At 32.3% G+C, this 27,085-nt stretch overlaps 1 protein-coding gene across 2 annotated transcripts in view; it reads right to left on the bottom strand.

The window, feature by feature from the left end:
- LOC148279051 (uncharacterized) overlaps positions 1 to 23,694 on the bottom strand; it is a 30,724-nt gene extending 7,030 nt beyond the window's left edge. The window contains exon 1 of one of the 2 annotated variants that reach the window (XM_088230508.1): positions 22,752 to 23,694. In XM_088230508.1, the coding sequence (XP_088086634.1) occupies positions 22,752 to 22,830 (79 nt within the window). In that variant the 5' untranslated portion in view covers positions 22,831 to 23,694. Of the gene's footprint in view, positions 1 to 5,083; positions 5,302 to 22,751 lie in introns of those variants that run through there. The other variant, XM_088230510.1, reaches the window with a different exon arrangement.
- Between the last annotated feature and the right edge of the window lie 3,391 nt (positions 23,695 to 27,085).

Genomic DNA, 27,085 nt, shown 5'->3' with positions numbered 1-27,085 from the left:
CATTCATAGTGAACATTGATTTCAACTTGGGTACATTATATTGCTCAGTTAAGATTTTGAACGTTTCAATGAAGTTACCATGAATTATTTGCATAATATTGCAGCTTCCTTTGCCTGTCTCTTCTACCAGGGGGTAATGAGCGTGTAGTGGGTAGTTAGTAGTTAGGTAGTATAATAATTTATACAAGATACCGACAGGCGCACGCTTCCGGCGCCAGAGCAATACATCATCGCCCAATCAATCATATATTCAATTCACGCGACCATCGGGTGGCGGTGGCGAGTGGCGTGCGGATATTAGATTATCGCCTCCGCTTCTCCACTGTTAGGAAGAGTACTTAACGGGACCGGATCTAGATAATAGGGCTGATTAAATGAGGATGCATCAACCTTACTTTACAAACAATGTATCTCGTTATAATTGACCGTCTGTACCGGTATTCGATACGAGATGTATCATTATGAAAACGTTTCTCATTTTCTAACACGTTTATTTACGGCAAAAAAAAGTGGCACTAAAATCGAAATATTTCGATAAATCGTAAGAACGCATATAATTCATATATTGATTTATTATTTATGTAAAACCTTTTTTATCTCTCATTGAATACATTTTTGTTATTTTCTTGAGTTAACCTTTTCTTTTATTTCTTTCTTATTTTATTTACATTTTTTAGATCTTAATTTTAATAGGTACTTTTAATTTTATTGTTTTTTTTTTTTTCTGTATATATGAATTGAAATTTTCGATTTACTTTGTTTTGTTTTTTATCTTGTTTTGATTACATTTATGAGCACACACTTGTCGGCCTCATGGTGTAATGGTCAGCGCGTTCGCCTGCCATGAGAGGTCTCTGGTTCAATTCCCGACATGGTTGATATTAAATATTTATTTAAAAGTGTGTTTTCACATATTGTCATAGTCCCTGGACTGGTAACTGAAGCGTAAGACTGATCATCTTACCTTCATGTTACAAAAAAAAACAAGATATGCTGCGATTGGTGTACCGATGCAGTGCCACATGCACCATTAGGTGCGGAAAGGGAATAATGATGAGCACACACTATTTATTTATGTGTATATATTTTTTTCCTATATTAAAAATATATTCAAGTAAATGGCTATTCTTTAATTTTAATTGTATTATTTTACAATATTTTCTTACTTTAAAAAAAAACTAACTATTTTTATCTGCTTTTGTCGAGTTTTTTATTTTCTGTCTTCTTAATAATATTTTTCAAAGCTTCAAACAAAACGCTTTTAAAAACGAACATTATCTTCGATGGTCTCTGAGAAAAATATTGTATATATGTAATTTTCGGCTGGCTCTTAATTCTGATTTTTTTTGCCTCCACAACAGGCCAGGAGGCCCCAATTACAGTGATAAATTACAGCACTGAGCACCCAGGCTTGAGAAAAATCACATAATTTTTTTGGGTTCTCGTCGGGAATCGAACCCGGAACCTTCCGTGCGTGTGTCAAGCGTCTTGACTCACGCACGCCAATACACCACGGAGGCCGCCTTATAAACTTGTGTAATAAAATAAAATTGTGAAAATAAATTATACAACTGCCATATGCATTAGTACATTGCGGATGATGTTTATTTATTTATTTATTTTAAAGAAACAAACAGTCGACAATTATATAACAACATTAATAAAAAAATACAGTTTAAAGATAGACCAGCAAAGTTTCTAAATAAAAATCATACATATTATTAAATTGTGTTGCAACAAAAGGATGTGTTTATGTGTATTTGTATGAGAGTAAGTATAGATTTGTGTTTATGTCTATTAGTGTGGAAGTAAGTGTTCAGGAGTGTGCATCATTAAATAGTAAGTGGGATCGTATCGCAGCCAGAAATAATAAGTCTTAATTTATTTTTAAATAAATTAAGGGGTATGTTAAATATATCAATAGATGAAAAAAAAAACATAATAGTTAGAGCAAGAACGATAGAGAAAAGAGTGTTGTGCATAGTTAGTGCTACAGACTGGCAGATGGAATAAATACTATATGATATGCAGGAGATGTTATATTTCGCGATAACAGTCGCGTCACTGAAATTTAATAATTCGCGCTTTCAATGCATACATCATGACCCTTAATAGGGCACATATTTCGTATTATTTCGCGTCTTGCAAACCTAATAAAATGCGTTCTTTTTTACAATAATAAACCCATTGCATTTGAAGAAGCTGAGTGGATGACCATTCTACCAGTGTGCGTTATTACGATACTCCTATAACATAAGACTTATTATGAAGAAAATAAATAATTTAATTCTGGTGGTACTCATACATGTGAGGAGCAAACATTTAAAAAAGTGATTTGTCTAAATTTGGAATAAAAATTGGTTTGTATCAAATTTTACAGTTCATATTTTTATTCCGTACTATATTCAGAACGCCTTTTTTCCAGTATAAAATATGTCCTACCGTTCATACATTTAAACAAATTAATAGTGTTGTTAGAAACAAGTTTTTCTTCATTTTTTCAAGCTTTGTATGAGAAATTACTTTTACTCCTCGTGCATAATACGTACCACTTTGTTCTAGGTATGTGTCTTATAAAGGGTTAAAGGTTCGCGTCGGTCTACCAACTCGAGATTTTGTTAATTGATCGTATAAGCTGTAAGCCATATAACAGACTTTATTCTAAAATATGCAAGGACACAATCAATTGACGGATTGCATTTACGAACATCCCACAAGAAATGCCACTAAGTACAGACGCCTGACGTAACAGACGTGACAATGAAGCTTTTTAATATTTTCAAGTTGAAGCACTATGCTTCGATTTCTTGGGTAAAATTACGACATATTTTTGTATAAAAGTAAAATTAATATTACACATCTACGAGATAATAGTGAATTATAATTGAATCGACATATTTATCAATTTCGCATTCGAAAATGTTTATTGAAGCATTCCTTTTCGTTAAAAAAAGAATAAAATATTAGCCAATACAAAATTTTATACAAATTATTTATCTTCGTCGAGAAAAACATGTTCTAAAAATCAATCCTGCTATAAGAAGATTCGGAGGCGGATACGGGATGTCACCGGGAACTATTAATTTAATTCTTGCAGATAAATCAAAATAAGTTATGCTCTGCAAAAGTTTTTTACGTGAACTGTCAATAAAGCTATCGATATGTACCGATCTATTTTACCACTACTTTAGGAGTAGGCAGAGAGAACGCCACATCATTCTGTTTTTGCGTACAGACCTCGCTTCATCTACATTCACACTTCTCAGTAACGCACGTCCGATTATTCTGACTTTTGACATGCCCATTTTCAAGTATTTGTTGGATTTGGACATACCACATCTTTCTTGATCTTCCTGGTTTTCTGCATCCGCCAACATTTGCATTGTAAATATTTTCAGCGTTCTTTCGCCGTCCATTCGCTCTACATGTCCAAACCATCGCAGAACTCATTTCTTGATGTTGTCGATAATGTTCATCTCAGCCTTACTTGATGCTCCGATCTCGACATTATTTACTACACCGATAAAACAGAATATGCCTATATATCGTTAGTTCGAGCCTATTCATTTTAGCCATAATTAATGTATATTTTTTCTGAAAAAATATACATTAATTATATTTTTTTAAATTATGATTGAACATTTCGTCGGGTTTCTGGCACAATTTGGTAACTACAAATTTTCAATAAATGAGATGTCTTTATCTCTTTTATTTTATTTTACTTTTATTTATATGGCATCAAATAATCTTTGTATAAAAAGTAAATCAATATATTTCGTATTTTATAAATATGTACAGAAAATAATATTTTCGAATATTCAACTTAAAGTTTTATTTGATTAGGAAAATAGCACATACTACGATTACCTATAAAAATATATGAAATGGATTTAAAATAATTAATTGTATTTTCAAAATCAATATGGATATTGTGGAGAAATGTTTTCATACATAAATGTAAAAAGGGAATTCAATAAAAATATGTTATTAGAAAAACGCGACGTGTTTGGCCTTGGTTGTTGTGACGTCAAGATTCATGAAATGGTTCTACATAAATTTCAATGACAGGAACAAATAAACATAAATCGTGACGTATTAGGGGCGTGGCTAATGGAATGACCGTTTTTGCGGGAATTAAAAATTACAAATTTAAAAGTATTTTTTATGCTACCAATAATAAGCAATTTTTTTTTCTAACTGGACAGTATTTCATAGACCTTTATTACTTTAAAAATGTTTTCAAAAAGTCATATTTCCCTATTGTTGATTTGGGGTGAGCTTTTAACTTTAAACTTGCAATATTTTTTTTTTTTTCTTTTATTCAGGAAACATACAGTACAGTTACAAAGTTTAATACTGTACACAATTAGACTTAATTCTAATGGACCAGTGAAGTTTCCATGTTATAAAGCAATTAAATGTAAGGTTAATTATGAAAGTATAAAAAAGAGAAGGAAAAAGAAAAACATAAGTGAAAGTTGTTTAAAAATTAAAATTTAAGTGAAAAAAAGATATTTTAAAGTTTGTAGTTTGTAGTGAGTATTTACAAATGGAAATAATATTAAAAATGAATAAAATTTGTAAGAGTAATTAAAAATTAAGAATTGAAATAAAGAATGAAAAACATGCTCGGATGTAAAAATAAAATAAAATAGCAATAACATTTTTTTAAAAAAGGAAAAACATAAATATACACATATTTATTTTAAGGGATTCAAAGAAACAATGAGAAGAATCTTTAAGTGAAATATCTCACAACTAGTAAAATGTAGTTACCAACTTGTGTCAAAAACCCGATGATTTATTTTTTATTATAATAATTATCACAGGGTTTTAAAATTTTATTACGTTTTCCCTCTTTCTAAATGTATAGCTATCGATACACACGCGTTTAAAAGTGTATGTGGTTGAAATTGTTGGTTCAGATAACCATCGATATAAAGTGATTTATGTAAATGAATTGTAAGTAGGTAGGCATCACTACGCGAGGGGACTTTAGATCGGAAATAGGGTGCAGTCGGTGTTCTCTCTAATAAATCAATAGATTATCTGGCAATATTCGTCTTCCTCCCACTTAACTTACTTCCTTTCTATAGTAAGAGTACCCATAGGTGCCGGCAAAACTAATCATTGAATCTCTTAATTTTAGTATTTCAATGTGGGAATTACCCATATTATGACATTAAAAAAATATATCAAAAGATAGACATTGGCATAACACAAAATTATCACATATTATACAACATTCGAAAAACGAGACAAAAATAAACCAGTTACTGGATTTGTGTAATTAATTATAACGCGATATTAAACACAATGTGCTAACTCTTTTAAGAGTGTCTTTTAAGACTGTGCTGAAAAAATCCCTCTGCAAGCGACGCTCTAACGTCGTGTGTCACTAAGCAAACGGTGGGATATTTTGAAATACAGGTGTTTAAAAACAAAAAAATACAAATGTATTTATATATCTGTAACTTAAAGCTGAAATGCTGGAAGTCACATTTGGTCAATTGTTCAAGAGAGCGGTTTGAAGTTGTAAAACTGTTTCAAATGTATCTCTCGAAGTAAAAACACAATTAATTACTGTTTTTTTGGATTAATAGGCTTTTGATAAGAATATTTAAGAAAAAAACATTAAAAATATGGACTATCAAATAACTATGGGACTTCAATATTTTTTGTTCTTACCGCCTGGCCCGCTCCCTAATTCCTCTTCGGGCTTTAGTATAAAAAGTAATGTATAATATTGAATGGAAAACAATGTATTTATAAAACTATCTTAAGGCAAAAACATTAAATTACGTGCCACTAATTAAAACATTATTTTTTTATGAAAATAACAGGTAAATATAAATTTAGTGACATGATATTAATAGCAATAAAACAGTAATTTAAAGTAAACAGTATGTGAAAAAAAGCAAAGTAAAATAATGAAATTAACGGCAAAAGAAACGATATAATGGTTATGACAATATGACTTAATCTTGCGCAAAATCCCTCGGTGCGTCAGAGGTGGTAGCTTGTTATAAAAATTGTGGAATTTATTCGGTATCCACTGCTTTAAAACCAGTAAACCGTTGAATTTTGTTAAAAGCAAGATGAAGCATTACTGCACTACTGGTGTTTTAGAACAAGCTATTTCTGTAGTGGTATACCGGAGGGCTCCAAAGTTTTTAGAATTAATAGAATCAGAATATATTAACAAAACGACATTCATAACTCAATTTTGCAAAAAAAAGTTATAAACTGAAAATCTAGTTACTGCAGTTTAGCTTCCTGGATTTCATGGTTCCTGAAGAATACGTGAATAAGACTAATAAAATATAGATTTTTCTGCTTGACGTATTTAACAAAATGTCGTCAAAAATGCGAGATAAATGCACTCTTCGTAAGGACGGTAGTATTATTTATGTCTAAATTACTATGTACTATTGTTGTAAAATTGTCCCAGATGAGTTTTTTTGTATAAAACTCGTGGGAATATCAAATGCACGTATAGGTATACATAATGTTATGTATTTAAATATATTTTTTTAATAAAAAAAAACTAGAGATATATCAAGTCTTGTATTCTATGTAGACTCATATTACGTCATGGCCCCCCGAGAGTTAAAATCATACGTACTTTATATCAAACAAAGCAAAAAAAGTTTTCGATAAATCAAAATTTTAATGCAATTAATTATCCAAATGATTAATTTTGAATTATGAACACTCTTTCATATTATGTTGCCCTCTTGTATATAGTACGTATTTACGAATATATTTAGTATCTGCGGTATCTTATTAAAATTCAACTACTCCAATTAAGTTCATTATATTTATTGAATGCGTCTGAAATCTGAATCATTCGTTCGACACACATTCACTTCACTTTTTCCAAGAACCGCTGATAAGTTGTGTATTTCTGAATCTGACCCAGATGTTAGATTCACCATGTCGTGCCACGTGGGTTCCAGACCAACCGGGCTGAAGGAATCCTAGTCCCTACAGTAGAGTGGAGAATAACATATTGCGACAGTTACTAGTCAAATATGGCGTTCGTGATCTAGCGAATCTTGTAAATGAATATTTACGTTGACAACATGTTTACAAAACCAGACTTGAAAGTCAAAAAAGACGTTTGAGAATCAAAATCCACAAAGCTCGACCTGAAAATGATGGATCGGTGAATGACATCTGAAAATTCAAAAGAGCGATGTGATTTATTTGGATAGTGACATTGAAAATCACACTGTGCCAATTATAGGGCATGTTAATACTAAATGATTTTGATAGTTGGTAAATCTTATGTTTAGAGAAATGATGTAGGTGTGTGTTTATTCCTCGCCACCATGCAGTCTGATGATAAATTTCTCCCGATTAACCCACACCTGTTTTGGATAACAATGGCTAATTTTTTTCTCCGAACAGTTTTCGATTGTAGAATGAATGGAATAATAGGTATATTAATTTTTAATAGTGACATCACTCGTACAATAAAGAAGCATGTTCCGAATACAAATAACCAATCTTAATGTATTGAAAGCGCACAGACCGTATTTTAGCGGCGCGGTTTCCGTCCATATATCGTCACCGTAACTTGTAAAACTCCACAAATTAAAATTTTTAAATTATAGCGTTTTTTGTAAGCACTTCAAATAATCTGTATTTGTGCAAAACTTCTATAACCGTACAGTGTTGCATTATTAAATATTTATATTTATTATAAACAAATGAAAGTTGAATTACATATCGTCAGTCGGCATGCATTACCGTAAATCTAAACTTTTTTTTTTATTTAAATTTTTGTACATAATGTCATTTGTACATTGGCGGGCTTATTGCCAAATGGCAATTTCTTCCAACCAACCAATAAAATAAAAGTTTTATTTTTATTATTCAAGTTACAGAACATATTCAATAGAAAAAAAAGATTAAAAAGCTAAAGATATATAAAAATAGAAATAAACGTATTTGTTTATAAATTACCTAAAATCAAAAACTATTACTCAATGAGAAAAGGAAAAATGAGGAAAGAGGAAAAGGGAAAGGAGGAGAGATTAAGGAAGAGAAAGGAGATGTTTCTTCAGACGTGATTTAAACAGAGATAATGTAGTAACATCTTTGATGGTGGATGGGAGATGATTCCACAGTCGAGCCGCACGGACACTATATGAGTTAGAGAAGAAAGAGGAATTGTGGATGGGTATTAAGAGAGTGCCTTGAGAATTAGAACGAAGAGGTAAACCATGAACTGATAAGCGTTCAAATTTTTCACGCCGGTATATAGGAGCGTTAGGCAGTGGCGAGCGGTGAGTTTTTAAATTGGTAAGCTATGAAAATTCTGATAAAATGTCCATAGCGGTAGTATGGCATATAAAAAAAAGTCTATTTTATATTTGATAAATAATTCCTAACAAATGACTCCTGCGGCTAATAGTTTCAGTAAAAATATTTTCTAATGTAGCACAAACATTTGATTTAAAAAATACAATTTAAAAAAACATAATTCCAAAAAAAAAAATGGAACCCCTATGGACTCGAACCCCCGCCTATGTCACTAGAAAGCAACGACCCATCCGCGCAGCTTTTTCGCATTTCCGGCTAAGCGTCGAAAAAGTAATTAATAAACTGGATAATTCATTAGCGCACCGGTGCATCTTTGGTTAAGTCAGACTATTATAACTTGTCTTGAAATAAAACACTATTTCTTAATAAATGATAGTAATTAAATAATTTAAAAGTATTTCTTACCGAGTACGATAGTTCACCAAACAAAACATAAATTACGTTTTAAGAATCATTGTTTCATCGACTTTTATATCACATTATTATTCAGAAAACGACATAAGTTATACATATTATAATTCTTCATTTATATTTATTCTTAATACTACACACTAGTAACGTTTTTATCATAACTCTAACTAAATTTTAAAAGTTTAAATGGATACTGAAGAATAACCTACAATATTCAACTGCCATCGTATGCACGAAAACGAATTACAGTTAAAAAACAATTAGTGAATCTTTGTTTTTTTAAAACCAACTAAAGGATCTATACTATATTATGGATTAAAATATTAATTCGTTTCGATTAAAATATCAAAATATTAATTTATTTTAAAGCAAATTTACTTTCAAACCACCGAAACATAAGTATGATCAATTACTTACTTATTATTGTAACTTCCGTGTTAAGACATACAAAATATATTCGTTATCTCTTTCTCACACATAACGAGTGCGTATATTGTCACCTCCCTTAGACTGTCGTAAGTCAAATTGATGTATTTTAAAGAATACTAGCCCTTATGAAGAAGTATTGAAAGACTAAATTGCATTAATTGAAGCTGCAAGATTTTACTGTAATCGTAAGTGTAATTTTTCGAACGAGATTCTAAAGTTTTAGGTTAAAGACGTATTTGAATTAGTGATTTTAAAGTGAGCAGAGTAATCTCGTGTAATCCAGTAGTAATAATTTTGGCCAATAGAGGCGCAACTGGTCGCTGTATGGAATAAAGGAATATGATATAAATTCAATAACCAAAGAAAAGTAATATATTTTTTTTGGTATGTGTTTTTTCCTAATAATACTACAGTATTATAAAACATTACTTACGATGTCAAAAAAATATGGTAAGCTGCATGTAATCGATTATAAGGAGCATTCGCCCCTGGCGTTAAGACTATGAAGTACATTGAACAGAAGTGAGAGAGAGTGATAGTCTCTCCGCTGTCTAATTTTTAGCCATTTCAGTTGCCTACGATAGTCAGAAATGTGGTCATATTTCCTAAGACCAAAAACGTACTTTATGCATGTATTCTGAAGTCGTTAAAGTTTATCGAGTTGCTCACAGCTTTAATCAGTCATGGAAACATCAGCTTTTACTGCTACAGGAACTTTTCCAGGGAGACAGTAAAAACTGTTTCTAAAATCCAATCTAACACATTATTTACTGCGATTCGCGTAACTGTTCTTCTTTTGAAAGCTTGTCTATTATTGGTTCCACGCGTATCGTATGATTAGGGAACATCCAATAAGAGTTAAAAATCCTCCAATAAGAAAGTATAAAAAATTATATTATGCATAGATTGGCGGTAATGCAAGCCGACCGAAGATGTAAGTTTTTGTTGAAATAGCTGGTTTGTTTACGAGTATATTACAACAGATAAAGTTAATGTCCCGATAATAGAAGCAATGAAATAAATGAAACCATAAAGCACTCCCTTATCTGACATAATACTACATTCCTAAAATAACTAATATTATGTTCGTGACCCTTAAGTTCTTAGCTGATAATTTCGGGTTCTTTTTTCTATGTAAGAAAGCGCACAGATAATTATTTGAAACTATTTACTGGTACTGTACAGTACAGTACATTGATAAAACGTACCAAAAATAAGTTTAATCAATCGTGACAGCTCAAAAAACAAGGCATTCGTCAATCTCTATGCTGATTTTGTTCAAAATCATTTTCAGGAACAAACAACTAAACCAATGCCAAACATTCAGAATTGTTTACAATACTAATTTCGTATAAATTCAACACATAATTATGTAAAGAGTGGCTTTTAAAATTTAGGAACGAACCGGGTTGATGAATCCACCAGATGAACAAAAACTTAATTTGTGTATTATATTTGTACTACTTATTATTTTTACATATACCAATATTGCTGTAGTTAATAATAATAGTAAAATACAATAATTTAAATCAAAACTGAAAAATACGCTCATTATATTATTCATAAGTTAAATTTTATTTATTAAAAACTTTATACATACATAAGTTGATAACAAAGACACAGTTTATAGTGACACAACCAGGAACGATCCATGCCTGTGGACCGGCTCTGACTCGCTAGAAATCCGTATTGAGTCAGGGCACTTGCAACGCATTCATAAATATACACGAACATACGTACATACACACACACATATACGTATATAATCACACACATATATATGCATATTATAATTTATACATAAATATTAAGTTCATATACAGGGTTTACTTCAAACCCTGTCACATCCGAAACCACGATGATCAGTATGAGCTAGAAGACTTTGGCACATTAAAATATTTTTTTAGAACGAATACAATTTAAAAAAATAAAATATCAAAAAAAGCAAATGGTTGCTTACTTCTGCAGGGGTGAAACGAGGAGGGGGAAGGGTGGAGTCTGACATTAATCAGCGCTCCCCTCACTTCTCCCCTGCAGAAGTAAGCAACCATTTGTTTTTTTAAACATTTTATTTTTAAAAAAATTTCGTTATTCTAAATGTTTTAAAAAATATGCTAATATGTCTTCTTGCCTATACTGATCATCGTGGTTTCGGATGTGACAGGGTTTAAAGAACACCTGTATATCATATTACATAATATTAAGTTACCATATATTGTATTACACATTATGTTTGCATTTTACTATCGCGATGACGCCGCTTATCCGTCTTTTTAAACCTCTCGACAGTTGTGCAAGATTGTTAGATATCTTATTGGATAGACTTTTCGTTTAAAAAAATCAAGTAATAATTGATAATATACGCTTTCAGTTCTCAGTCGTTTTCATTTTCAAGGTATTACGCCAGTTTCATAAATTAAAAAAAACCTTTCACGTTTCAGTTTTGATAATCTCAATTATGTACTAAGTTCCAGTGCAAGGAACATTATCATTCTTTGTCGTATGAATACTAAACTTTTACATCAGAATTATAAACGATGATAATTTGAATTTTGTTTATAACCGCAGAGTAATAATTTGCCCCCGCCTATATAATATGCCCTTTCGCTCTATTGCATAGAACAATAGCGTTCCAAATTTTTGGTTTGGGTTTTATTTATTTGTTTATTTTAAAGAAACAATCAGACAACAATGATATTATAACATAAAAAAGATACGGTTTAAAGACCGACCAGCGAATTTTCTAAATAAGAATCATACACATTAAATTGTGGTACAACAAAAGGGTGTATTTATGTGTATTTGTATGAGAGTAAGTATAGAGGTGTGTTTATGTGTATTTGTATGGGAGTAAGTGTTCAGGTGTGTGTAAGTGTGAGCATCATTGAATAGCAAGTGGGATCGTATCGCAGCCAGAAAGAATGAATCTTAATTTATTTTTTAAATAAATCAAGGGGCGTGTAAAATATATCAATATGTGGAAAAAAAAAGCATTATATTTGGAGCAAGAACGATAGAGGAAAGAGTGTTTTGCATAGTTAGTGCTACAGACTGGCAGATGGAATAAATACTTATTTCTTGTCACGCAAAAGGGACATTAAGATTAATTTTGGAGAGTAGGCCACAAGAGTCTACTTTATTATTTAATAATTTATATAAATAGCATAATTCAGATATAGTGCCACTATTTTCAAGGGTAAAAAATCCATTTTGTTTGGCAGATTGGCTGTAAGTACAAAGCGTTTTATTGTTTTTATAATCTAGGTATTTAAAAAATATTCGTTAAACATTTTCAATCCTTTCTATGTTTGTTATGTATTGTGGGCTCCACACAGCGGATGCAAACTCCAAGTTACTGCGTACAAAAGTGTAACAGGCGGTTTCGGTTTGCGCTTGCAATCCTCAAACTGAGTACCTATTTTTATTTATTTAAAAAAATATATTTATAACAAAAAAAACGTATCCCTTACTCTATGAGGCCAAGGGCCAGTTGTATCGCTGTAAACTGTAGCTACTTAGTGATTGACAATCATAGAATGGTTTTTGTCCTTTTAAGTGACTCTATAAGTAATAACGTATCAAAGACATGAAAAACATGAGATTAAATGTACTGTTTACGTTATCTATCTACTCGTACAATCCGGTTTTTATTATGCAATTCTGAATTCGCACAGTGTTGGCGAAGGCCAGACGACATTTAGCGAATTAGAACGGGCTACCGAACTAATACACTTTAATATTAGTTTCTCACTTTTATTTCCTTGTAGGCACCCTGAACGTAAATATTATCATGCTAAGATGAATAACCGTTGTCTACGTATATGTAATAATACATAACGTTGATAATTCAATCCGCCGTTGAATTTAGTAAAAAAATATAAGTTATATGATAACTTAATCCAAATGGATTTTCTCATCAAATAAGTCGTTTGTATTTTATTTATCATAAATTACTGTGAATTATTTGATTAATTAATGAATTAATTTTGTAAATGACCAGTGTAGATCTATATGTATAATTTCATCATCATCATTCCCTTTCCTCACCTATTGGTGCATAGGGTAAGCGGCATTGGTACACCAATCTCAAGCGTATCTTGATCATTTTTTGTTACACGAAGGTAAGATGATCAGTCTTACGCTTCAGGTACCAGTCCAGGGACTATGAAATATTCTATTGTGAAAACATCATTTTAAAATAATAATAATAAATAAAAATATTTCATGTCAACCATGTCGGGAATCGTACCCAAGACCTCTCGCTTAGTAGGCAAACGCGGTGACCACTACGCCACGAGGCCAACAATTATCAAAATCAGTAAACACTTATCAGTTATTTAGAAATTTTAATAATTAGTTTATGTTTGTACTTTTTTAAGACTAGATAACATTTTATTTTTTTTAAATCTGAATATATTTTTTTAAAAGTAAATACTAAAGAGAAGAAATTAGCTTAACCTTTCCCTCACTAAGCATCCAAAAAATACACATGATCCGAACGGGGGGACCAATCGACCACAGCGCCTAATTGTATATAGCATCAGGAGAATAAAACGTTGGAAGTGTTTATGACCGTGAAATAATTTATCCATGTTTTCGCGTACACATATTTTACTCATTCGTGTATTTTATTCATTTTTGTTAGTTTGCCGAATGCTTATGTACATAAAGTGAAATTGACCAAATCGGTCTATAGGGGATTCGAATCCCCCCTTCGCTCCGGCTAGGTTAAAGAAGCACTAAGGTTCATACTCGTAAGTCGCGTCACCAAAAGACAGCAGGGATGAATTACAGTGAACTCTAATAACGCACTTCTCCAAGCCGCTGCAGGATGGATCCATTCGCCGTTGTTCGAGCGATGGCGGGATATGCTAAGACCACCACAAGTGCTGCAAATGTAAAATTTTGTTTTATGTTTATATTCATGTTTATATGGTAGAATTGGCTCTGCACTATGTAGCCATTTTACTGGAATAAAAAAAAATGGGAAGTTAACAGAGTTATCTTCGACTGTCAATAAAGAAAAACCGATATTTGTGTGCGAAAATAAGTATATTTACATGAACATTTGAAATATCTTCGCCGGTAACCAATTGGACGTGTTTAAAAGAAAAAATGGTATGCAGAACATGCCCTTTTGATGCAGAAAACTTTATTTTACTTTATAGATAAAATTGAAGATGAATGTTCATTTCCCATTGTAATCCCCTGGGCCAAACGCTATCTTCGTAGAGACGGCATAAACTAACATGTATTTTTGTGTGAAAATTCAAAGTATCTTCGTCGGTAACCTGTAACATGCTTTGAAAAAAAATGTATACATATTCTAATTTTTCATACAGAAAACTTAATTTTACTTTGTAGATAAAATTGAAGATCAATTTTAACTTCCAATTATAATCAGAATACGGACCCTGATAAAACAAGAATACCAATATGATATGGATTACTTAGAAACGTATATCCTTAATGAGGTTTTTGTTTTCTTTTTTAATTGAAAATAAATATTTGCGTTCTTAGAATTAACCTAAATATTTCAATTTTGAAGCCATTTTCAACGAGTTGTAAATAACTCACTTTTAGAAAATCATGTCGGGGTAGAATAGGATTCGAACCTCAGACCTCTGATCAGTGAATCCGCAACACTAGCCACGGGATCACAACCCGTCATGCTTAAGAAATTTTATTTGATCATCAGTACTTAGATGTTTTATAAATATTCATTGTTTAATTAGCATACAGATAATGACGCCGGCGCCAGCGCCTCTCCCCTCGCACCAGTTCTTCGATTGATAATATAGTCTCGTTGGATTAGGATTTAAAATAATAATTATGAATGAGCCATAACGCCCATGGCCACGGTCAAATTGGTTCTAGTATAGTATACTCGTAGTTCGGTCAGTAGTCAGCACTTGGGTCGGAGCAATAAATGGAAATTTCTTGAATATGCCAGACGCTCGCATTCACTCATTTACTCACTCATTTACTCACTCTTTGTTTATTTATTTATTTAACTTTTCGTACGAACACGTATTTGTACATTGGCAGGCTTATTGCCGAATGGCACTTTCTTCCATCCGATCAATAAAATTTAAAAAAATATTTATACATTTTTATTTTCAAAACTTATGCCGGAAAAATAGGAATAGCAATATGTGTTTGTAAATAGATTATAAGGACCCGAATTGGGACACAGGAAAGTCGGCCGCAGACAATAAGCCTGGGGTGCAATTATATATCTTCTCTATCCCCTAGAGAGTGGTTAATTTGGGGATATTTATTTTTTCCATGCGGCTAATTTTTGTTTCATATATGGGCCACACTTATGATTAAACGTCAAAAATACGCGAACACGTGAAATCGCGACTTATTTAATTATTGCGACCTTAAGCATTACCCAAAATACCTAATTAGGTTGAATTGGCCATCCGTATTAGTTTTATTTACGTTTTTGAAGCAGCTTTATACACCATTTGACGTTTAATCATCAGTGTGGCCATTATATGAAGCGAAGTGTCGATGCATTAAAAAAAATATTTTAATTAATTACTCTCTAGGGGGTAGAGAAAATTCATAGTTGCACCCCTGGAGAGATTTCGTGTAAACCATATACTCTGCTACGCGCGCAAATAAATAAGCGTGATAATATTTCTCAATTCTGCTGACATTATTTGGTGAAAATCTAATGTCTCATGATGATCCTGAAATCTAACTCGGGAGCCGTATTACATCATCATCATCATTCCCTTTACGCACCGTATGGTGCATAGGGCACTGCATCGGTAAACCAATCGCAGCGTATCTTGATCATTTTTGTTGCATGCAGGTAAGATGATCAGACTTACGCTTCAGGTGCCAGTCCAGGGACTCTGAAATATTCTAGCGTAAAAACGCCTTTTTAAATAAATATTTCATGGCAACCATGTCGGGAATCGAACCCGAGACCTCTTGCATGGTAGGCAAAATGCGCTGACCACTACACCACGAGGCCGACATTATGAGGCCCGTATTACAATGGGAAGTTAGTGGTTATCTCAAATTTTGTCTGCTAAGTAATATAAACTATAATAAAATATACTTAAATATTTGTTTCTAAACATGTTCAATTTCAAATTTTCATACAAATATAGACAATAGAAGATAACTCTCTTAACTTACGAATATAATTGCCCCCCGGGACATGCTAACTACAACACAAGTTTTAGATGGACTAAACCTCAGTGCTAACAACTTTCCTACGAACTTGTGTATTGTAACGTAAGATCTAATCCAGTGTTTTTTTGTTTGGGTTATACTTAAGGTTCCAATAATAGTCTAAATTAAAATCATCATGTTTTGTTTCACGCATTATTATTTCTGTGATGTTTAAACATCAGTGTGGCCATTATATGAAACAAGGTGTCGTCGCATTTAAAAAATAAAAATCTTCAAATCAATCTCTCTCTAGGGGGTAGAGAAGATCCAGAATACCACCACTGGGAGGGTCAACGTAAAATATTTATTTATAAGGTGGTCTTACTCTGCAATATTTCACTGTCCCTAGAGTGGTACCTGAGGCGCAAGACTGATCACCTTTCCTTCCTGTAACAGACTATCGAAATATGCTAGCTGCATTTACTCAACAAATACAGTACCCTACACACCACCAGGCGTGGAAAGGGGTTTGGTGATGATGATGATGATGAATGAACTACGAGAATGTTTCCGGGTGTTTCTTGTCAACTATCGTCAATTTCTATGTGGAAAAATCTAAATACATACGTGCATTAATTATTTGCATGTACTTGACGTATATATAGGTCAAGTTCTTAATTGAGTATACTATACAGTGTACAGTTCATTGACCAAGTAATGGACCATTTACAATATTTTATCAGAGGTACATACGTCCATTTGTCCATGGGCAATAATAGGTAGACATTAATAACTTTATCCGAATATATAAGGTACCCAGGGTGTTTCTAGTTTCTATAGAGAAAATACGCCGGCGCCTATTTTCCCGTAGACGACGCGACGCATCGGATACTAAACTTAATTCCTTTTCCTCTATTATTTCGGACCGCTTTTGAAACCAATTTTTTTATAGATAAAATAAGCAATAAATGCTTAGTTTATTTAGAATGTTTCTTTTTTATTTACACGCTATGTTTTCACATTTATTCAAAAACGTACCTTAATCCTTGAAGGTGCAAATTTAATATTTTTAATATGTGTGTAGGACTTTTTCAGTGCACAAAACAAAATTTAAAAATATAGATTACACAAACATCACTCTGTTAGATTTAAAATTTACACAAAAAATGCATTATGTAACTTGGTAGACATTATAATAATAAATATGTACATCTCCCTTCCCCTCCTTATCCTCTCTTCAAGCATCCTTGTCCTAATCCCGCCCAATTTACAGTAACTTAATGTTCTTAAAATAAATATTTAAAAAATCTTTGATAATTGAAAAATATTTACGAGTACATGAAAATAACATTTTTATATGTATAAATTATATGTATTTAATTGATGTGCAATACATTTTCTTTACTAACTTTGTATAATATGTGGAAATCTGTTATTAGTTCTGAGTTTATATATGTTTATATGTTTGGATAATTTATATAGCGCCATTTTTGTGAAAATCACCTCTTTATACACTATATCTGTTTATTTACTATAAATATGTATGTAGAACTGTTGATTTCTCAAATAAAAAATAATTGCAATGGTATTTTCACAGCATCTTAAAAACTATTATTTTTTAAACAACTTTAGTTCAGGTGAAACTTAGAAAATATATTTGTTTAAAGAAAACCGAAAATCAATCATCTTTAAACCAACAATCTTGCTTTTGGTTTATTTTTATTATATTTTATTGGTATTATTTAGAATATTTTTTGCGATATGAATGAATTACATTTAATTTTATTTGATTACTAGCCTTCAAAATGGAATGTCTAGTAGACAAAAGTAAGCATTTTCGACATCTTCTGTTTGCGTTCAATCGAGGGAATAAAGCTGTTCACGTTATTTGCGCAGTTTACGGTGAAGTATTGGCTTATTTGTTGTAAAATGATGAAGGAGAATACATTATCGACCAATGGGTTGTAAGTGTTTTTTTTGTTGTGTATGCTTGTATATGCCTGGCCTTCCATATCACCTCCTCCATAATATTGTTATCAATGATGTCCAATGTATCTTTCGTTAGTAGATGAAGATAATCGTTGTCACTCTGAAAATGGTTGTAGGAAAGGAATCACCCACCCAGTGCCGGTGTATCGAACAGGCGAGTACCGAGGCACGACGCCGACGCCTTTAAGGGGCATATTGCCGCCCACCCTCTGCTTTTACACTGCATTCATTTCGGAATAATGAAATAACAAAGGCGTTCGTGAGAAAATGGCCACGTAGGTCCTATATATGGCGAGAGAAGTCCTATGAAATATCGACTACCTACTCTTCTATAAAGCACTATTTACTTATTATCGGTTACAACGGCATGTTACGCCCAAACAACAAAACTCTGTCAAAATATGCCAATCTGATAATCATGACTTTTTTATGATAGATATACCTAGATATTTGAGTACATTACAACTTTATGTTTTTTGAGAATCTTACATTTAAAAGTTTTCAAACTCTGTTATGGTGTAATGTTACACCGTGTATTAGATTTCGGGTACTAATACACTAAAAAAATTCAAGTTATTTCGTTACCTCGTGCACTTATCATTTAGAAGAAATACATATAGATTTTTTTTATTTTTCGGTGCTGCAGAACATCGTTTATTAAATTTTATTTCAAGTTACATATAATTTTAGTTACCTTCTCAGTCTAGATACTTTTCGGTGGGAAACTAATTTTTTAAACAGATCTGTTCGCATATGCATATCTTCTATATTATTAAACTGAACATACATATGCGTTTGTTTGTCCGTCATAGGAACTCCTCCAAAACGGTAAGTCGTAGCAACGTGAAATTTAGATACATCATTCTAGATGCAATTTCTGCTACTTTTGAGCCAAACTTTTCTCGGCCTTCTTCAATATAAACCGAATTTTTAACAGTAAGTCGTAGCAATATGACATTTAGAATCAACGTTAATACTGTCGTTTCGAAATCAACCGTTATGTTTTTAAACCAATTTTCTCTCGGCTTCCTTTACGAAAATGTGATTATCAATTACAAACTCTCATTATCAAAAAATATGTGTCACTGGTGAGATTACGAGGCATTTTAAAATCTGATAAACGTCGAATTTTTTGCCGTTAGATCTTTTTTATGTTAACATATTACTAGAATTTCTTAATATAAACCGCTATGCAACAGCTGACTGATTATTAAAGTCGTTATTATGTTATCATTTAAACTTTTAGTTTGATAGTGGAGTAATTGCCGAAAAATATTGTTTTATCTTGATAACAAAGTTATTAATCGCACGATTTCATTGGAAAACCGCAAATAATTAATTCAACTAAGGACATTTATTATTATTTTTATTATTATGGTTGGATAATTTATATAGCGCCATTTTTGTGAAAATCACATCAAGAGCGCTGTATATTTACTATACGCAAGTGACACAAGAAGTGGGCACCGATAAAAAAAAACGTTGGAGCCTTGCGCCCTAAAATGGTCGGCGGCAGCGGTTCTCCCAGTTTCAAGTGTTTAATTACGCAAAAATAATTTTCATGCATCTTTACTAATTTAATTACTTTGAATTCTACAATAATGACTGAAAACAGGAATTTAATATGTATTGACGGTTTATACATTGCATAATGCGATAACGGAAGAAAATCTTCCTATTTAATATGAAAAAAACGTTTATTTCTATTATCAATTTGCAATTGACCATAGGCCAATATAAACCAAGGCCGGGCGGGCTTATTTCAATTGATTAATATGCTAAATAAATTTGGTAACTGAGGCGATATACCACCTAATATAACCTTCACCCGATGCATTAATAATTAACATAGGTTATGCTATTTCCGTCAATGGATTGCTTTTGGCAATACATCTTTTGAGTTCGGTGAATTCTCACTAAAATTGTGCAAAATTTCACCTTAGATTATAATAATGCATCAACTATAATAACTTAAATCGGGTTGCGGTTGCGTAGTAGTGTTGTCGACTTGATTTTGAATCTTCACTTCACCGTAACTAAATTTCTGTTTTTATTTCCTGAACTGAGAGGAGATCAGCGTAACAGGTTGCGTTCCGAAACCGGTCTGTATTACTTGTGATTTTTGAGATTTCAAATTATGTTTGATTTTCAATTATTTAATGTATAGAAAAATAACTGTGATTTCAATTATAATGTTTAATTAAGTTTATTATCAAGAAATGTGATTAATTATATTAAATGTGTACTTAAGAAAAATTATATTAAAACGGTTTTTACGGAAAGTAGGTTCCAGTGTCTTGCGGGATACACAGAGAACGCATTGCTAGCACTTTATTTACGTTTTGATTACGTACTAGCAACGCTTTCTCTACCCTCGAGAGAGCGTTCAGAATCGCACTGCTGGTAATAAATACGTATGTAGTATTTGTGTATAATATGCAATCAATTTATAGAGAAAAAGTAGTAATAAATAAGTTTTTTAACTTACATTTTAAACGCATAATATTTATTAAAAATATTTTTTTTTTTTTTTTACAAAATTATGGTAGTTTATATGTATTAAATAATGGGTGATTTTGCAACCAGCTGATTTCCCGTCCATAAAAATGTCTGAAAACTAAATCTATCCATGCTAAAATAATTTCACTTACTTAAGTATCCGTAAATTTATTTCGCAATGAAATAAATGTTATGCCCTCTTTATTTTCAAAGCGAGTGGGTGGAAACTAGAATCCCAACGGATCTACAAACTCTAGCGAAACAAATTACCAAAATACCAAATTAATCTTCCGCTGGCAACTTTGTCAAATATAATATTATGTTTTAATGTGTCCTAACGTTTTGATCGCCCAATTTTGACCTGCCAATTATTGCGTGACATATGGCTTCAGCTCTTTTACATCACAAAAGTCTCTTACATGGTTGGAAGAAATTGCCATTTGGCAATAAGCCCGCCAATGTACAAATAACATTATGTACAAAAAGTTAAATAAATAAATAAATAAAAAAGTCAACAAATTTAAATGTTGATGAAATACATCTGTTTAAACTTCGGCAGGATGGTAAATGTTACACAGCGTGTAAAGTGAACACCTAAACCAGCCAATAACAAGTCATAATAAGATTTATAAATGCTTAGTCATCAATATCCCCTTCTCAAAAATATTCTCCCACTGTTGCAGTATAATAAATCGATTTTTGACTGTTTTATTATTTAAATATCACTCAATATCGACCATTCTTGAAATCATGAAGGCGGTGAAATGCCTGAATAATGGGGAAAGCGCCGGGCGAAGAGGGAATTCACCCCGAGCTGATAAAAAGTAGTTTGGATGCAATTGTTCAGCCTCTCCACACTTTATTTTCAAAAATCTGAGATGAAGAACGTTGTCCGGGGGATTGGATCAATGGTACAATCATCGCCCTTCACAAAAAAGGCGATCCTTTGGAGTGCAATAATTATCTCGGAATAACTCTGCTGAGCGTTCCAGCGCCGCGATTATGAACACTATATTTATCGGTACATATCGAGACGGTACAAAATAACTAATAAATATTTCTAAACGAAAATGTGTGTATTTGTATGAAAATTCGTCGTATATATTCGTCGGTATCCTGTAATTGAACATGTCTAGGAAAAATAAATTCTTGGCATATTCTATGTTTAGGCCTCGTGGTGTAATGGTCAGCGCATTTGCCTACCATGCAAGAGGTCTCGGGTTCTATTCCCGACATGTTTGATATGAAATATTTATTTAAAAGGTCAACAATTTGACAGTCAAAAAAATTATAAACAAAAGTGAAATAAAACTATATACGCATTTTTATTACTATAATTTAAACAATTACAGTCGAAATAAGGGGCTGTAGTTAGACTGTATCCGATCAATCAAAAAAAGAAAAAAAAAAACCAAATGAAAAACAAATATATCATGAAAAAAATACTATACATATAAATCAAATTTGAACACATTATTAATTTATAGAACGTTAATATAAAAACTATTGATTAAGAGGCCAATTTATTTATTTTTTCTTATTACATACCTTTATTATTAAATATAAGGTCTGTAGGAATTAAATTAAAAATGTTAGGTGCAATACAATGTAATGTTCTACTGCCATATTTATTACTATTTTTTTTAAAACATTGGTGGAATGGTAAATAAATATTACACGCTGTGTAAATTCATCACTCGAATCAGCCAACGACCTGGACATAAGCCGTGTAAGTGGCCACATGTTTTATTTCGTCAATTATTGTTCTCTTTTTTCACATCGTTAAACAGAAATAATAATAATAGTAAAAATGTTTATCAGCGGCCGAAAAACGGCATTTTTTCACATCACCGCCTCCGAGAAAGTTGACCGTCGCGAAACGATCGCTTTCTTTCGGCGTCCGCGCACTTTTCCCTTTTTTTATAATGGTTATTGATGGCGAATGCCAGAATACAAACCTGTTAGAAAAAGTACCACAGCTACCAGAGGTACAGACACCTCCGCTCCGACCTTCTTCGCCGGTAGAATGTGTGCCATCTTGCTGAAGGCGGCGGCGATCTCCCGCTTTAACTGTGCCAGTTGGCCAACGAACTTCACGAAGATTTTTCACTCGTTTTTTCACTACTTCGGCACTCTTTTGTTTTTCTTTAAATTCCATACACCACCAAATTGTGTAAATTTACTAAAAATATAAATAATTTCACTCAGTTTTATTCACGAGCACGTAATAATCACTATTCTTGTACAATATTTATAGCTTAAAAATAATTTATTTGTTAAAAATTCCGTTTTAAAATGACGTTTGTATCACATAACAGCTGTAATTATGTATATTGAGTAATTTTACATTGAATATTTAAATAATTTAATTTACATTCCCGTGATAACAAATCACTCATAAAACTCGCACGTGCCGCGTAAAACTTGTTTATTTTCTTTTCACAATATTCACAGCGTTGAAAAATGTAAAAAACACATTTGTCACTTGACTTGTCAACATGTGCGTTGATACTGTCGATGTTCAATTGATAACAATCGCAACTCGTTTGCAGCTATTCAAATTTAGATTTAATTTAACAATAGTTTGTATTGCCAGGTATAAAATTTTGTGGAATGATACATTGAATTTGAAATTCAGTTAAGCTCCCGCGGTGCCGGCCGCATCCTTCCGCATTCAACTTCGTATTGATGGCCAACGAATATTTCTATGGTAAATGGAGATAGGAGCGTAGGTACTTGATAATTTATTCTTGTTCCTAGTATGATTATTATTAGTTGTGTTGATAACATTCTTCACTCAAGCGGATGGGATTTTATTATCGCTCAACATTATAATATAACATTAAAATCACTTTTTTTTATTTTCTGCATTCTTTCAGCAATTAGCGCCAACAGCATCTGAAAAAAGAAAAGCGTTAGTTTTTCTAGCAGTTTTTTAAAGGGAATGGAATATTTCGATTTCAACAAAAATTTTCATAAATATAAATTATTTCATAAATAACCGTGTAAGGGGGCTTTGGGCCGGCTGAAGTAAAAATAGTTAACCTTTAATTATAAAAAAAAATACTACTAGGTTGTTTTATCATATTTTTTCATACAAGATATTTTGACGAAAAAGTTTATATTATTAACAATTTTTAAAGTATGTCAGAATGTTTGTAGACAAGCTGGATTGCACTCCTTAGGGAATTAATTAGATCTAAATTTATTGCAACGGAAATGGAAAACATTTTTCCAGAGAGAATTCGGAAGTTTAGGCATTTGCAGAGCTATGAAATAGAAAACAAGATGTCGTAAAGCGTAAATAAAATAATGTATAAGTTTTTTTTAAAACCACACGGACCACTTCGCGAGATTTGTGTTTAATGTATTTTCGTTTTTAAATTTTTTTATCAATGATGTTAAAAATTACATATAAAATTATTTATTTTGAAAAAAAAAGTAACCCTCGTGGTATAATGGTCAGTGCATTTGCTAACCATGCAGGCGGTCTCGGGTTCGTTTTCCGACATGGCTGACAGTGAATATTTATTTATTAAGGTGTTTTTACACTAGAATATTTCATGGTACCTGAACTGGCACTAGAAGCATAAGACTGATCTTGGGATCATCTTACCTTCATGCAATATAAATTCAAGATACTCAGGTGTTGGTGTACCAATGCTAACCCTATGCACCATTAGGTTCGAAATGGGATTTTTAAAAAAACATTCTGACTTAAAATAATATTATCCTAAACCTATATGCACCTGTAGGCACCTTTTTTAATTATCAATACTGAAATTAATATAATATCGTGGTGTAATGGTCAGCGCGTTTGCCTACTTTGCGTTTGCAAGAGGCCTTGGGTTCGATCCCGAAAGGGTGTTTTTAGACTAGAATATTTTATAGTCTCTGGACTGGTACCTGAAGCTTAAGACTGATCACCTTACCAAGTTTTTAAAGTTTCTTTGTTTTGTTATTTCCGCGGTTTGATTGTTAATTAATGCTTAATTAGTTAAAAAAAAAATTCATATTGATATGCGAAACTGAAGAAAGACTCAAGTCTTTATGAACAGTTTCAGGAAAGGGGTGGATGCTTTCATTGATCACCTTACCTTCATGCAACAAAATTGATCGAGATATGCTGCGATTAGTGTACCAATCCAGTGCCCTATGCACCATTAGTTGCGGAAAGAGAATGATGATGATGATAATGAATACAATGTGCCTTTTTTTTTATTGACATGCTCACGCAAAAAACGTATGAATATCAGAAAACAATTGATTTATCAATGTGTAAAAATAAGAACATTGATCAAATTAAGAAAAACATTGAAATTGTAAAAAAAACATTTAAGCGTGTTTTTATGTGATTTGGAAGAAATTTCTTTATGGAAAATATACCAGTCATATACTTTGTACATTATAAAAAAAAATTACTGGCGATAAAGGTGATAATTGTTAGTTTTCCTATTATTTACGTATGTACCAATATTTTTTGCGGTAGTTTTGCGGTAATTCTAAGGTCGATAACGAGTACACTGTTTCCTTTTTGAAAAATATGGATTATTCATAGAATATCGCGACAATGACGTATTTTTGAACTACTCAACTGTTTCGCCATATTAACTATTTTCCCTGCGTATGTCACCCATAAACCTTTAGGTCATTACCTCACTATTGTGGAGCTAGTAGGACATTTACACGCTAACCCAATTCTCAACAATAGACTAGGCAAGTTGGTACTAACACTGGGTACTTGTTAGACGTGCGCGCCGCGCCGCCGATCAAATCATCGCGCATCGGCGTGAAATCGGCGTGAAATCGGCCTGAAAGTAAAGTAAACTCTGGACTTCTACTAAACTCACAGATAATGTGTTCTTATTCCATCACGCTTCTCAGCTCTTCTAATATATATAGTTGTTTTTGTCTTCTATTAGACACAGCACGAGTAATAAGTTCTTGGTTTTTATCACTACACTACACAAATTGTAAATGGTATCTGGTTATTGAGTTACTTGGAGTTTAGGGACGAACTTTATTCGTTTGAACTTGTATTTAACCTGGCGCGTATTCGTAATATAATATATATCTCGTCACGAGTCACGATACAGACGGCCGCTGCAATTGGGTACACTTTGCGAATTGCCCATTTATTTTCACCTAAACCGTGAAGGACAACAATGAGTTTCTCAACTGCTTGTGTGGTGAGTGAGATATTCGATTCCATCTCCTGTGAACTAAGTTTCTATCCAGCCTAGGTATACTAGGGTGCGTATCCGTTTAGGTCACATACGCAACTTCAGTGTGGAAAACACCGCCTGAACGTGGCCATGCAATTGTAAATAGTGCATTTTTTATATTTTTAATAAATTCTCAGTAAGATCTAAAAGAGTATTGTAGAATTAAAAAAGTATGCCAGATTATAGAGTTGCAAAAATTGCCAATCTTTTCTTTTGAGACCGCGCTGATTACGTCGCCACCGCCGACCATTTTAGGGCCTCACGTCGCTCCGCCGCCGACGATTTTTTGATCGGCGCATACGTCTAGTATATATTCTCACATTTATACTATTCGTTATAAAAATATCTAATATAAATAGCTTATGTGACTAAGGTCAGCATAATATGAGGCAAATTAGATAGTGCAAATAGTCCAAATTAAAAATTACTTTGACAAAAATATTTAACACATGAAGCTTTCTCAGCGTTCGTATGATTTACCAAAAAATGTTGTAATATCTGTAGACTATATTCACCGATAAATGAACGCGTTATTCCTCTACTAGCTACATCTCAAATATATCAAATAATAGGTACCCTCAAAAATTATTATTAAAAATTGTTAGATTTGCATATGTCCCTAGTTTATATTTTTGAGCTTTGAGTAACTCGTTAATATAGCACACTAAGACACTAGCTATCAGTGCATTATTTGTTATGTTCTTGTTCTTTAAAATTGTGAAAAATGTAATTACAAAATATTAATAATTATCTACTCATTTCATAATTTGGGTTTTATTTACACGAATGAAAATATATATCTGTTAGGTTTTACACCGTTGCAGGTCAATTGAACCATTTTCTCGTTGTACCTCATTGACTATGTTGTATTAATTTTAAACACTATACCAGAATACAATCCGAATTTTTGTTGTAAAGGGCAGCCTTCGTTTGGCCAGGTCAGCTTTTGTATATTTTAGGGAACATTCAAATGCAAAGGTTCGATGTGACTAATACCGCTTTTAAAATAATAGGATTGTAATAATTCGCTCGAACGTGTGTTTTCATTTACCTACTTTCTTTTCTGC

This window comes from Micrasema longulum, unplaced genomic scaffold (assembly GCF_059751315.1).
Source record: "Micrasema longulum isolate JH-2025_06_02 unplaced genomic scaffold, ASM5975131v1 h1tg000776l, whole genome shotgun sequence".
NCBI lineage: Eukaryota > Metazoa > Arthropoda > Insecta > Trichoptera > Brachycentridae > Micrasema > Micrasema longulum.
This window is presented reverse-complemented; position numbering and strand designations above follow the sequence as displayed.